Here is a 12,616-nt window from a genome sequence, read left to right on the forward strand (position 1 = left end):
CCATAATGGATCACTCCCATACTGACAGTTCACTTCATAAGTGACGAATAGTGCACTTATCTCCTTATTTCCCATGCTCTCTTTAGTCTCCAGGATTGGGCCTGTTTTTTCTTTACTACCCCATAAGTTTGAGAGACAATTTCATTGCTGCCACTTTACAGAAGAGAAATGATTTTTAGTTGGTTTCTTATCTTACGAGTAGAAAATGGAATTGTCAACCATCACTGGAGTCGACGTCACGCTCTCTCCTCCATATACATATATATGAGAATGCTGTATATGTTTCATATACTGTATGATATATATGTCACGCTCTCTCCTCCATTTTCTCTGTGTTCTCTCCTTCTCCCTTTCTCCTTCCTAACCAAAATGCTTTCTCTTGACCATCCCTCTGCTCTCTTGGACAGAAGGCGCTACTATGAGACCTATGTTAGGTATGTTGTTTTTCTAGGTTTGGCTCCAGCAGTATGTCTCCACAGCAACACAAAAAAGGACTTTTTTTTGATTTTTTTATGTTTCATTTTGACATGGTTTTGGATCGATGAATGGTTGCATCCTTGCTAAAGTCAGTGATACCAGCTGTATGCTGGCCACTCATTTGTGTGCTTATTGCCTTGTGTCAGTGCTTTAGAGTAAACTGAGAGTTAACATCAGTGTGAGTGGCCAGCATATCGCTGAGAGCAGCCCTGTTTTATGCATGTGTCAAAGTGACGTGCTTGTTTTGAAGACGGACCAAGAAACTGGAAAAGAAAGAAGTATGGAAGCCCATTTCCGCCACTTGATAAAAAATAAAAGATATAATAACTCAAAATTATGAGATACTTGGTCATATTTATGAGATACTAGGTCAAAATAATGAGATACTGAGTCTAAATTTTGAGATACTACGTCAAAATAATGAGATACTGAGTCTAAATTTTGAGATACTACGTCAAAATAATGAGATACTAACTCAAATTTATGATACTAAGTCAAAATTATGAGATACTGAGTCAGAATTATGAGATACGAAACCAAAATAATGAGATACTAACTCAAAATTATGAAATACTAAGTCAAAAATGATGAGATACCAAGTCGAAATAATGAAATAACTCAAAAGTATGAGGTACTGAGTCAAAATTATGAGATAACTCAAAATTATGAGAAACTGACTAAAGAATAATGAGATACTAAGTCAAAATTATGAGATAATAACTCAAAATAATGAGATACTCACTCAAAATGATCATTTTGAGTTATTATATCTTATTTTTTTTCATCAAGTGGCGGAAATGAGCATTAAGAAGTATGAGAATGTTTTGGAAAAATCACCACTAGTTGTTTTTTTTTACACTCCCACTGCACAGTCCTACACCCAGCTCACTTTCAGATCCTGAACCAGACAGAGATGTGTGCTTTGATCAGCCCGATGCGGGACGTCTAGGTGTGATGTGTAGAGGACAGCGTGATGCTCCTCAGCCAACGTGGTCTGCCTGTTGTCTTGGTTTGGCTGCAGTTAACATAAATAAGGGTGGTCAGTTGCATCGCTGCCCCCTGGAGGCTTGCGTCTGCATGGCAGTGCATGGCCCTATTCCACTGACCCCCCAACCTCCTTTTCGCAGTAAAGACACAGCATGTGGGTCTGACCCCTGTGACCTGATCTGTCCTCAGGTCCCACGGAGGGGACGGACGCCACCCCACCATCCGCAGGGAGGAGGAGTTTGATGAAGACCGTTTCTCTGGGGAGTATTACAGCGGGGAGGAGTTTTATGAAGATGACAGTATGCTGTCAGGGGACAGGTATGTCTCTGCCTGCATGTCTGTGTCCAAAGTCTCTTCTATCCTGCCTCACCTTGTTCACAAAATGTTTTGGGATAGTGTGACAGTCCGTGTCTCCTCACAAGCCTTTCACTCCATGTGTTGACAGGTATCAGAACAGTGACACGGAGTATGAGACTCCCAAAGGTTACCATCACCCTGACAGTTACTATGACGATGATGAGCAGCCTCTCTACCGTGATTCACGCAGGTCACCAAAGAGACGGCTGCTTCCTGCCACACCTCAAGGTATATCTCTACATTGTGCCTGGAGCATGACTCACATTTTATATGTCGAATATATTATAATGTTTAAAAAGTCTAATTTTGTAAAAGAACAAAAACACCTTTGATGGAAAAGGAGAAACACTGAACTCTCTTTACCTTTTCATTTATCCTGTTGTAGAAGACGTACAGTCTCAGGGTTTGCTACTGAGCAGCTGTGTCACACACACAGCCTTTGAAAAAAGTGCAACGCTCTCTTTTAGTTTACGAAATGCACACACTCTTTCCACTGTGTGGTTTATCTACACACCCATGCTGTGTCTCAATTCAAATACTTACATACTTAAACTTACTATTTTGAGTATGTAAGTGCATTGCATTCACACTGACAAGTATGTCAAAATACAGTGTACTGTAAGAACCCGGATGGTGCAAAAGTTGAGTGTGGAGCGATGGACACTTTGCACCCTCAATGATCACCACTTTGGCTACGTAGCAGAATATTATATACACTACTCACAAAAAGTTAGCGATGTTTGGCTTTTGGATTAAATTTCAGAATGCACCTAAAATGCACTATACTGTAACCTTTACAGGAGAACTTAATTTAACCTTCTCTAAACCTTTGAATGCACATGTCCAATAGGTCAATGTTTCAGTCCTTGAATAACATGTTGTTCTCTAACAAGGTGTTTAACCACAAACATCACAAGCACCGTCTGATTTAGTGTTGTATAGTTGTATACAGTCCTCTTCTCTCTCCCTCTCCTCTCCACCATGACAAGACAACACTTGGATCAAATTGATCAAGTTATTGAGACATTGAGATTTTTGTTGTGCTATAGCCACCACTGTTGTTATCTTTTGTTTGAGATAAAGAAATGACCATTGCATCCTTCTACTTAAAAGGCTTTGATGATAGAATATCACTGTAGCATGAACTTTATATAGGGATATTCTTGTCAAATATCCCTAACTTTTTGCAAGTAGTGTATGTAAATCAACATACGGGTAGGCCAATGTTTTCCATAGTTCCAAAGGAACGGCAGCATAATCTCCACCTCGCATGAAACAGGTGGCCCACACAAGCAAAAGAAAGTACAAGTAAAGCGTTCATTATTGCTAATTGAAATAACAAAACAAAACAAGCCGGTACTGTAGATGTGTTGACAGGCGACAACAGCGGTCCAAACAGAAGAAAACATTGGCAACTGATATAGTCGTTACTTCTGGTATGACTGCAAAGCGACAGTATTCGATTTGATTCGAAATTTGCGAACTACAGAAGAAAATAATGACAGTGTACTCATGGAAGTATTCGAATTGAGACACAGCTCCAGTCTCATGAGCGTTTGCAGTGTTGGAGCTTTGCATGTTGTTGAGTTTCCTGCACCGTGTCACTCACTGACTCACTCCCTGGTTCACTCCTGGCTCCTTCAGGTCACAGGAGGCCATCCTTCAACTTTGAGTGTCTTCGCAGACAAAGTAGCCAGGACGAGCTTCCACATCAGCGTACTGCTCTACCGCTGCACCTCATGCAGCACCAGGTAACCCGGCACATGTGCTGCTCACATGCAGGATTTAAATGCTGTTATGTTTGATCATGTTTGGACTGAACTATGTCATTCATTGACTGATTTCCCACACAAACAGAATGTTGAAATGAACTGATCATGCTTCTTTTAAAGGGATAATTCAACATTTTGGCAAATTTGCCTAATGCCATAATCCCTATAGTCATAGCAGTAGGTTCATTACCTTTAATTATTGGTGCATGTTGTTTTGAGATCTGCGGGGCAGAGATGCAAGCTGATCAGTTAACACAATGGAGGTGAATGGTACAGGTCCACTGTCCCTCATCAAACTCATCAAATACACAATCCAACAACTCCAAAACGCTCTAGTGGACAAGTTGTGACCTGCACATTCACCATACTATGAGATAATATGTAACATTATGAGACATGTTTTCGAGGCAAATGCGTAGCTGGAACTATATTCCAGACACGGCTGCTTGGCAGAGTGATTTCAAAAGTCTGGAAAACAACTCTTTCTCATAATGTTACATGATTATCTCATAGTGTGTGTGTCTCTCTCATGTCTGTCCCTTCTTCTTGTCTGTAACAACATCTATTGCACGTCTGTCCGTCCTGGGTGAGGGATCCCTCCTCTGTTGCTCACCCTGAGGTTTCTCCGATTTTTCCCTGTTAAAAGGGTTTCCATGGAGTTTTTCCTCAGTCGATGTGAGGGTCTAAGGACAGAGGATGTTGTTACGATGCCATGTAAAGCCCTTTGAGACAAACTGTTTGTAAAAACGGGCTATACAAATAAAATTGCCTTGCCTTGCCTTGCCTTCTTTGTGTGTATATGTATCTTGTTTGCTACCTTCTTGGCCAGGCCTTGCTTGGAAAAGAATTTTTTTTTATCTCAAGCAGTCTGCCTGGTAAAATAAATAAAAAATAAAAATAAATACAAGAGTGTTTTGGAGTTGTTGGATTGTGTATCTGATGAGTTTGATGAGGGACAGGGGAGCTGTACTGTTCACCTCCATGGGCCCTAGTTTCTTGGCGCAGCGCAGGTGGCGCAAGGTAACGCAGCTGGTCTAATGCAAGTTTCGACCAGCGCAGCCTAGCGCAAAGTCAGATTGGAAGATTGGCAGATCGCGCTGCGCTGAGATAGGCGTGGCCGCGTAGCAGGGGGAGGCGTCACAGATTCAGCTTGGTGCAGTGGAAGTTTCGTGCGAAAATGTCCCGCCGAGGTTGCGCTGAAAGCTCGCCACCTCCAACCAGGTATACTCTCAGCGCAGGGCGGAGCGCAGCAGGTGCAGTGGAAGTTTGGCTGACTGACCTGCAGTGCACACACGTCACCAAGACCTCACAGGCAGGTTTCCACAGTTCCAGACACATTTCAATGCAATAAATATCCACAATAACCACTATTTAATGCAACTAATGGAATCAACAGTGAATTTATATCTATATAGATTGTCCCGTCACATCTGACGTCAGATCAAAGCAGAGATCAAAGGCTGTCGGTACGTAAAGGAAACTCCACCTGAATTAACACAGCAGGGACGAACTGGCACTGAAAAGCAGCTGTGGATGTCCCAAAAGCAGGACTGAGGGTGGATGACTGCATGTCACTGCCGTGTTGAGATACCACTCTGCCCTTGTGATGATCGCTTTATTTATTTATTTACTTATTAATTCATTAGCGCGAGCGACCGCATCACGCAGCCGTAATGAAAAACAAAACACAAATCTTCATCTCTCTTAGTCCACCACAACAGCCTCGGTATCAGATAGTCAGTATATAGCCTACTACAGTATACTCAGCATCTCTATCACAGAAAAAAAAGAGAAAAAAAGAGACGGACAGAGAGAGAGAGAGAGAGAGGAGGACAGAGAGAGAGAGAGAGAGAGCGTCCTTCACGCTGATTTCATGGTGTTTGTTTATGTTGTGATTAGTGTAGCCTACACCTCTCATCTTGCTTACACAGGGTTTGAATAAATGTGAGTTTCTTTATTAGTTTATTAGTTGTTGTTTCTTACATTGGGCAGCCGTTCTCAGTATATCAGATCAATCCTGGTTAAGGATATTAGTAAACTCATTATTGGTCACTCTGAGCTCGGACCTCCGGACCAAAACAGCTGTTTCCTCCTGGGAGAGGTTCGGCCTCTGGCGTCGCTGTTTCCTCCGTCCATGTCCAAGTATAAAATGACAAACTTGCAGCGCGCATCACCCGCCGCGCAGTTAAAGGTGAGGAGAGGAGCTCATTTGATTGGTGAAGATCTGACTCGGCTGTGTCAAACCCACTCCACGCCTTTCTCTCCTCCTCCTGTCTCCCTCCCGCCCTCTCTCCTCCCTCTTTGCCGTTTGCGCCGGTGGGAGGGACGAGGGGAGGGCTTGCGCTGGTCTAAGTCTGACTGCGCGGCCCACCAATCTTGCGAAATGGACCTGGGCCACACCCCGTTGGCGTGGCGAAGCTGCGCTGATGTTAGACTTCACCTGGTCTAAGAAACTAGGGCCCCATGTGTTCACTGAGCAGCTCGCATCTCTGCCCCGCGGATCTCAAAACATAAAGGTGATGAACCTACTGCTATGACTATAGGGATTATGGCAATAGAAGAGTTTGCCAAAATGTTGAACTATCCCTTTAAATAACTAAATATCATAGGCATCTGTCAGATCCAGGTCACAGCAACTGAGCTGCTTCCATGTTCCTTGGAGAAGTAGCACAGTTTGACAGCGCTCCACCTTCCTGTGTGTAAAGCCTGTGTTGTGTTGTGTTGTGGATCTGTCAGGTAATGGCTGTAGCAGGCCTGGACTCCAGCAGAGCCCACCGCCTCTCCCCGACCCGCTCCACCCGCTCCTGGGCCACTCCCCCGGCCACCCCGGCCAGTAAAGACCAGTCACCATACTACACCCCCCTCATCCGCGTCGACCACCCGCACAGGGGGAGCGTCGCCAGCAGCCACGTGTCCGTGCGCAAGAGCTCCTGGTACACGGACGACCCCGAGTACTCTCAGAGGACGTACTCCCCCGTCCACCTGCAGGTGCCACCTGAGTACCACAACCAGTACCACCAGAAGAGAGGCAGCGCCACCAGCTTAGTGGAAGCGGTGAGTCTGAGGCTGTGGTGACGGAGGGAGGAGAGCGGTTTCCCTCACCACGTCACTTTAGTTTAGTTTAGTTTATTTGCAGAATTGTAGAATTAACAAAATAAATGAAATAAAAAATAAAACATGTGCTGGTGAGGTAGAAACCCACTCTGGGCTTATCTTCAAACCTCACTTATAAAGGGGAATTACACAAATAACTTAGCAAAACAAAAAATAAACATTAATATAGGCTACTTTATCTTAATGGTGTTACAAACAAAACAATACAAAATACAATAAAATATAAAAACAAAAGAATAAATTTACAAGGCTATACAGAATCCAAATTATGCACAACAATGTTTTGTAATCAGAGCATTTTTAGTTTCAGTTTGAATCTGGGCAAAGACAGAGAATTATTAAATAAATGCATACCTCTGTTGCATAACTGGGCTCCACGGTATCTTATTGAAAACTGTCTACAAGACATATGGCAAAATGGAAGGTATAGGTTATTGATTTGTCTAGTGGAATATTGATGAACCTGAGAAGTACAAATAAAGACATGTTGTGAAACTGTCTGGTAAGGCTGTAGGCAAGTGTTAATTACAATCTGGACCTTATTTCTAGCATTAAACACGATCATTTACTCACCTAGATAACTTTGGTGTCATTACAAGTCACGGCTTTTATGTTAGAAATAAGGTCCAGATTGTAAAAAAATAGCAATTCCCCTTTAAAAATAAAAGTCCATATTTGAAAGATATTAATATCAAAAATAGATAATACATTACATTTCAAGAAAAGTGGAGTGGTTGCATCATAGTGGTTGGAAAAAGTTTCCATTCTAACAAAATGTTTCTGCAGTAAAAATATTTTTTGGAGCTATGTGGGGAAAGTGCTCGCCCATACAATATGATGTATAATAATTAGACTAATTAGACTGTAATATAAAGTTAACATACAAGAGGAATGTAGAGAAGCACTAATCTTCCTCACAATCCCCAGAGATTGTGTAACCTTGTTATAGACAGAACTGATAAGATCTTCCCAGGTAAGTAAGTCACTACGTGGATCCAGGTTTAAATACTAAACTTTACAAGGAAGAAAGCAAAATAAGAATCTGAAATTTGCATATCAACATAACGTATTTTCTGTTTGTGCTGCGGAGCAGGTTTTGATATCAGAGGGGCTTGGACGATACGCCAAGGATCCCAAGTTTGTGGCTGCAACAAAGCACGAGATAGCGGATGCATGTGAGATGACGATAGACGAGATGGAGAGCGCAGCCAGCCACCTCCTGAACGGAGGGATGGCCCCGGGCATCAACGGGGTCAACATGTTTCCCCTTCTGACTCCAAGGGACTATGAACTGCAGGACACGGCAGCCAGCTACAGCGACGAGGAGCCAGAGACAGAACCCAGAGCTCCCTATGAGGAGGACCTGGCAGATGAGATGATCTGCATCACAACTTTATAGCAGCGGCTGGAGAAATGTGAGAAATTAGAACCTGTGTCAGACTACAAACCAGTGAATATATTAAAAAAAAAAAGAAATGCATCTGTTGGCTCCGACCAAAAGAAGTGCCTTTTACATTGAAGAGAAAAGGCAAACAGAAGAGAGACACATTATTCCCCTTCATTTAATTGTTCTCCACCTGCCAGCAAGCGGAGGTCACGGCACAGAGCCAGATCCCACCCGGGCTGTGCACAGAGGGACCGACTGGACCCTCCTGTCAAAGGCCTCGACCTGGAGGTGATGTACAGGTTCACCCTGCAGCCAATCAGAGACGAGGACAGTGAGAGATGGACCAATTGGCGAAGGTGTGAGACACTCTTTATCGGGTGGATCTTTAAGGGTGATGACAATCAGATGTACGATGTCATTACCTCAGTCACTTTATTAAGGTTTGGCATATCATGCAAGTTTTCAATGCAAGCATAGGAAGGCATATCTCCTCCCTTAGTGGTTAGAATAACTTGATCCCTTTGTTGTTAGAGCAGATTGTTTAATGATCGCTACAGCTGAGTCAAAAAGTGAAGAGCACCAGTAGAGTCGTACCAGATTATGCAGGAACTAACCGTCCTACTTATAGCATCATTCAACTTGAGATATGTACTTTTGAAACGACAAAAGCATTTGTGATAAATGCACTAGCAGGCAGGTTATTTTAAATTTTAGAATAGCCTGGTTAATATTTCATAGTTGATATGCTGTAAATTGTATTATATAACAAAAGAAACTTTGTAAAGAGATATTCTATATTTTGTAATTATGTATCATTTAAAAGATCAGCAATATGGACCCTTGTGACTCCTTTTATGCTATAAAAGCAGACTTGCATTATTTTATTATTAAGTACAATATTCTGAAATTTGTTTGCCTTTTATTTCTTAGCTGATATGCACCCTTTAGTTTGCCTATGAAACAGCATTTTTAAGAGGTTCTGCTTGTGTGATAACACTACTGCACAGGATATGCAAGTGGCTTTGATTTCTCAGCATAGGAGTACGCGTTACTTCATCAAACCAACACCAGTTGCATAAAGTTAAGCCCCCTTTAATGGAGCATTTTTAGAAGGCAAGCCTCAAGGATCCAGTGCTGAAATTTTATACATGTGATGAACACATTTTGTTTGCATATGTTGTGCAGGGCATGCACACAAATTTAAAAATGCATAGTGCATTAACAATGCTGCTTTTTTTAGTTGGGTTCAGAGTCAAACCTAGGTTCCGTCAGCCCCCTACTGAAATGCCTTTTTGCTGCTGAAAGAGTGACAGAGGATGGATGGTAATAACAGGGATAAATGAATATTTCATGCTGGGATTGTCCATGACGTACGCTACCCGTCGTCGATTTACAGCGCGGTTCCATTAAAACCTTTGTGATGAATCTTGGCGGTCACATCTTTAGTCTTCACGTAAAAGTGTGCGAGGGCTCGGAGCCTGCGGTGGCACACATCCAAAGGTCAGACACAGATGATGCAGACGTTTGTTGTGTATGTGGAAGGACAAAGAGGGTTCTCCTGGTGTCAGGATGCTGGAGAGAGGCTAAGCAATACTAAACCCCCACCCCCCACACCCCACACACCCCCACCCCGCCCCCTTTCTCTCTCAGCCTGCCTGGTTCCTGCATACAGTATACCTCGTATAAGGCGCCAGTGACAACATATCATTGTCTCAACCTTTCTGTCTTTCACAGTGTCCCACAGTGGAGTCTCAAAAGAAATGAAGTAGACTTGAACCTGGACTTATTAGTGTTTTTCTTTTTTTTCTTCTACCATCATGTTTATTATTAGTGAGACCAGGAGGGAAACTCAACTCTTCTGTTGCATGAAAACGAGCGAGTGATGCCCACACAAACCCCAAATCTAAAATATTTTTCCCTTCTTATCATTTACTGACCTGTCACAATAAAGATACTCGACTAAAATGCCGAAACAGGCTTTTTCAGGCGTTACCATGGAGAGTTTGAATTAGCACCAAGGATATAAAGGGTAAATGTGATCCGTTGTTCATGAGTGTTTGATTTGTAGGCGAGTGCGTACTGTACTCTAATTCAACCGAATACTGTCATGAAAATGTAGGTTTTCCATTTTGTGTGCACATTGAAAGGGCTCTTTGAATTGTTTGTGAGTAAAAAAAACAAAGTGTGTTCTAGTCCTTTTGTTGATGACTGACATATAAAAGGACCAATGCACATAACAGGCACATTGTACTATTCGTAGCAATTACAGTACTGATGAACTGAAGATATGCATTATTTTGTAAACACTTTTAAAAGTTGTGTTAAACTAAAGATGAAAATAACTTCTTTTACCTCATGTCAGGGATTCCTGAAAAAAAAAAGAAAATAAGGATTTGGTTCAGTCTATACCAATGGTATTTAAATATTAGCACATAGCTGTTTGTCTTTGCACAAGTAACTGTATAGTGCTATCGTTTCTCCTTTTTCTAAACAGATTTGTGTATTAAGGTGAGACAATTTTGTACTTTTTGTGACTGTGTGTATGGTTTAGTGGACTCTATATTTGTCATTTACACCTCACCTTACAATGCTGGGAATGAAAGAGTATTAAAAAATATTTTCAAGGTGCACAGTTCCTCTGTTCGTGGCTAGGGAAAAAAAATGAAATGGTTAAGTACCAGTTTACAGAGAAACACATATTGATTTGAACATTTCTATTAGTTTTCTTCATATTGTTATTATTATAATTACTATAAAACTATTAATGTTCTGAAAGCTGTATTTAAATAAAAGATAATGTAAAATATGTACAAAAGTACTGAAAGACCCATGGTAATGTTCTCTACTTGAAAGTCTTGATATTTGCTCCTTAATGTTTTTATTCAGTAAACATCATTTCTCTTAGTAGCAAATGCTTTACTATAACCCTCTAGGTTTTGTATCAATGCATTTTTTTGTATTTCTCATTTTATTTTGGCCTTGACTTGATTTGAATCAATACTGATATTTTATTTTCTATTGATCATCATTGAATAAACTTATGCTGAATTACTGTTCTCATTTATTTGTAACACTGGACACAGTTTTCACAGGCTTACAGTAACACATAACAGATGAGATTAATGTAGATCACTGATGTCTGTGTGGCAGGTGACAAAAAGGAAGTCTCCATGTTTCACTTTCCATGGGAATAATGGGAAGTAACCGGAAATTGGGGGTCATTTTAACTGTATCATATCCAAACATAAATATGAACATTTTGTTAGGTCATAACACATCCATGCAGAATAAAACTATTATCATCATGACATTTCAACAGATTTATATTTGTGAGTAGAACTTTAAAACTTTAATTCTTGTATTGAACAATCAATTCTGTCATTGAACAACAAAAACATGAATGTTAAGTCCAATAATGTCCCATTCAAAATGTTAATTCAAATATTGTGTTAAACATTAATAGCCTACCATAGATCAAATACATTTACCTTATAATATTATCAACACTTACTTTGGACTTGAGTCCACAAGCTCAAATGTTGCTTCAACTTATGTGATAGGACTCATCTGATGGATGTGCATGTGATGGAGGACTGCACAATGCATGTAGGGGGTGTGGCCTCAGCAGCCCTGCAGTCAGCTGTGTGCTTGTGACTGACGAATAGCAGAAATATTCAAGTGCTTGCATTAACTCTGGTTGTTTTAGCCAAGATAATGCTACAAGATATTTTCCCTAACTATATTTAAGTACCCTGTTAAAGGACAATTCCGGTCGAATTCAACACGGGGGTGTATTTTCATATCATTTTAGGTCTAAAAGAATGAATCTGAAGATTTTCAGTTTAATCGCTCCTGTTTTGCGGTAGCTGCGTATGTCCGCGCATCGCCACTGCAGCAATGAATGGGAGTGGATGTAAGTTCCGTTGTTTAGGCTGTTTCCAGCCCTCAAAGCCGCAATTTTTTTCCACAGACAGCGTCAGATGGCTACTCAAACATGCACCGAGAAGTTTATTTACTTCAAGCAAGCCGACATGTTTGTAAAACTAGATCTAATTCAAAGTCTCCCGGAGTCTCGCGCGAGACCCAGTTGCCGTGCGCGGTGTGTTCAGGAGCAGTGGGAAAAGCTACCGTTGTGTCATAAACACAGGAATATCAACTCTTGACTTGCTTCAAGTAAAAAAAACTTCTCGGCGCATGTTTGATTAGCCACCTGACGCTGTCTGTGGAAAAAAATGTACACTTCAAGCAAGTAAAGAGTTGATATTCCTGTGTTTATGACACAAGCGGTAGCTCCGACTGCGCCTGAATACACCAGCACTGCAACTTCGGGCTCGCGCGAGACTCCGGGAGACTTTGAATTAGATCTAGTTTTACAAACATGTCGACTTGCTTGAAGTAAATAAACTTCTCGGTGCATGTTTGAGTAGCCATCTGACTCTGTCTGTGGAAAAAAATTGCGGCTTTGAGGGCTGGAAACAGCCTAAACAGCGGAACTTACATCCACTCCCATTCATTGCTGCCG

General features: G+C 41.5%; 1 protein-coding gene across 4 annotated transcripts in view; it reads left to right on the top strand.

Moving 5' to 3' along the window:
- cacna1da (calcium channel, voltage-dependent, L type, alpha 1D subunit, a) overlaps positions 1-11,147 on the top strand; it is a 45,343-nt gene extending 34,196 nt beyond the window's left edge. For all 4 annotated transcript variants that reach the window (XM_085777370.1, XM_085777374.1, XM_085777372.1 and 1 more), the window contains 6 exons: positions 408-434; positions 1,654-1,782; positions 1,910-2,049; positions 3,466-3,572; positions 6,330-6,647; positions 7,801-11,147. In XM_085777370.1, coding sequence (XP_085633496.1) covers positions 408-434; positions 1,654-1,782; positions 1,910-2,049; positions 3,466-3,572; positions 6,330-6,647; positions 7,801-8,106 — 1,027 coding nt within the window. In that variant the 3' untranslated portion in view covers positions 8,107-11,147. The remainder of the gene's footprint in view (positions 1-407; positions 435-1,653; positions 1,783-1,909; positions 2,050-3,465; positions 3,573-6,329; positions 6,648-7,800) is intronic.
- The last annotated feature ends 1,469 nt before the right edge of the window (positions 11,148-12,616 follow it).

This window comes from Trachurus japonicus, chromosome 5, assembly GCF_045865225.1.
Source record: "Trachurus japonicus isolate A0001 chromosome 5, Traja_1.0".
Lineage (NCBI taxonomy): Eukaryota > Metazoa > Chordata > Actinopteri > Carangiformes > Carangidae > Trachurus > Trachurus japonicus.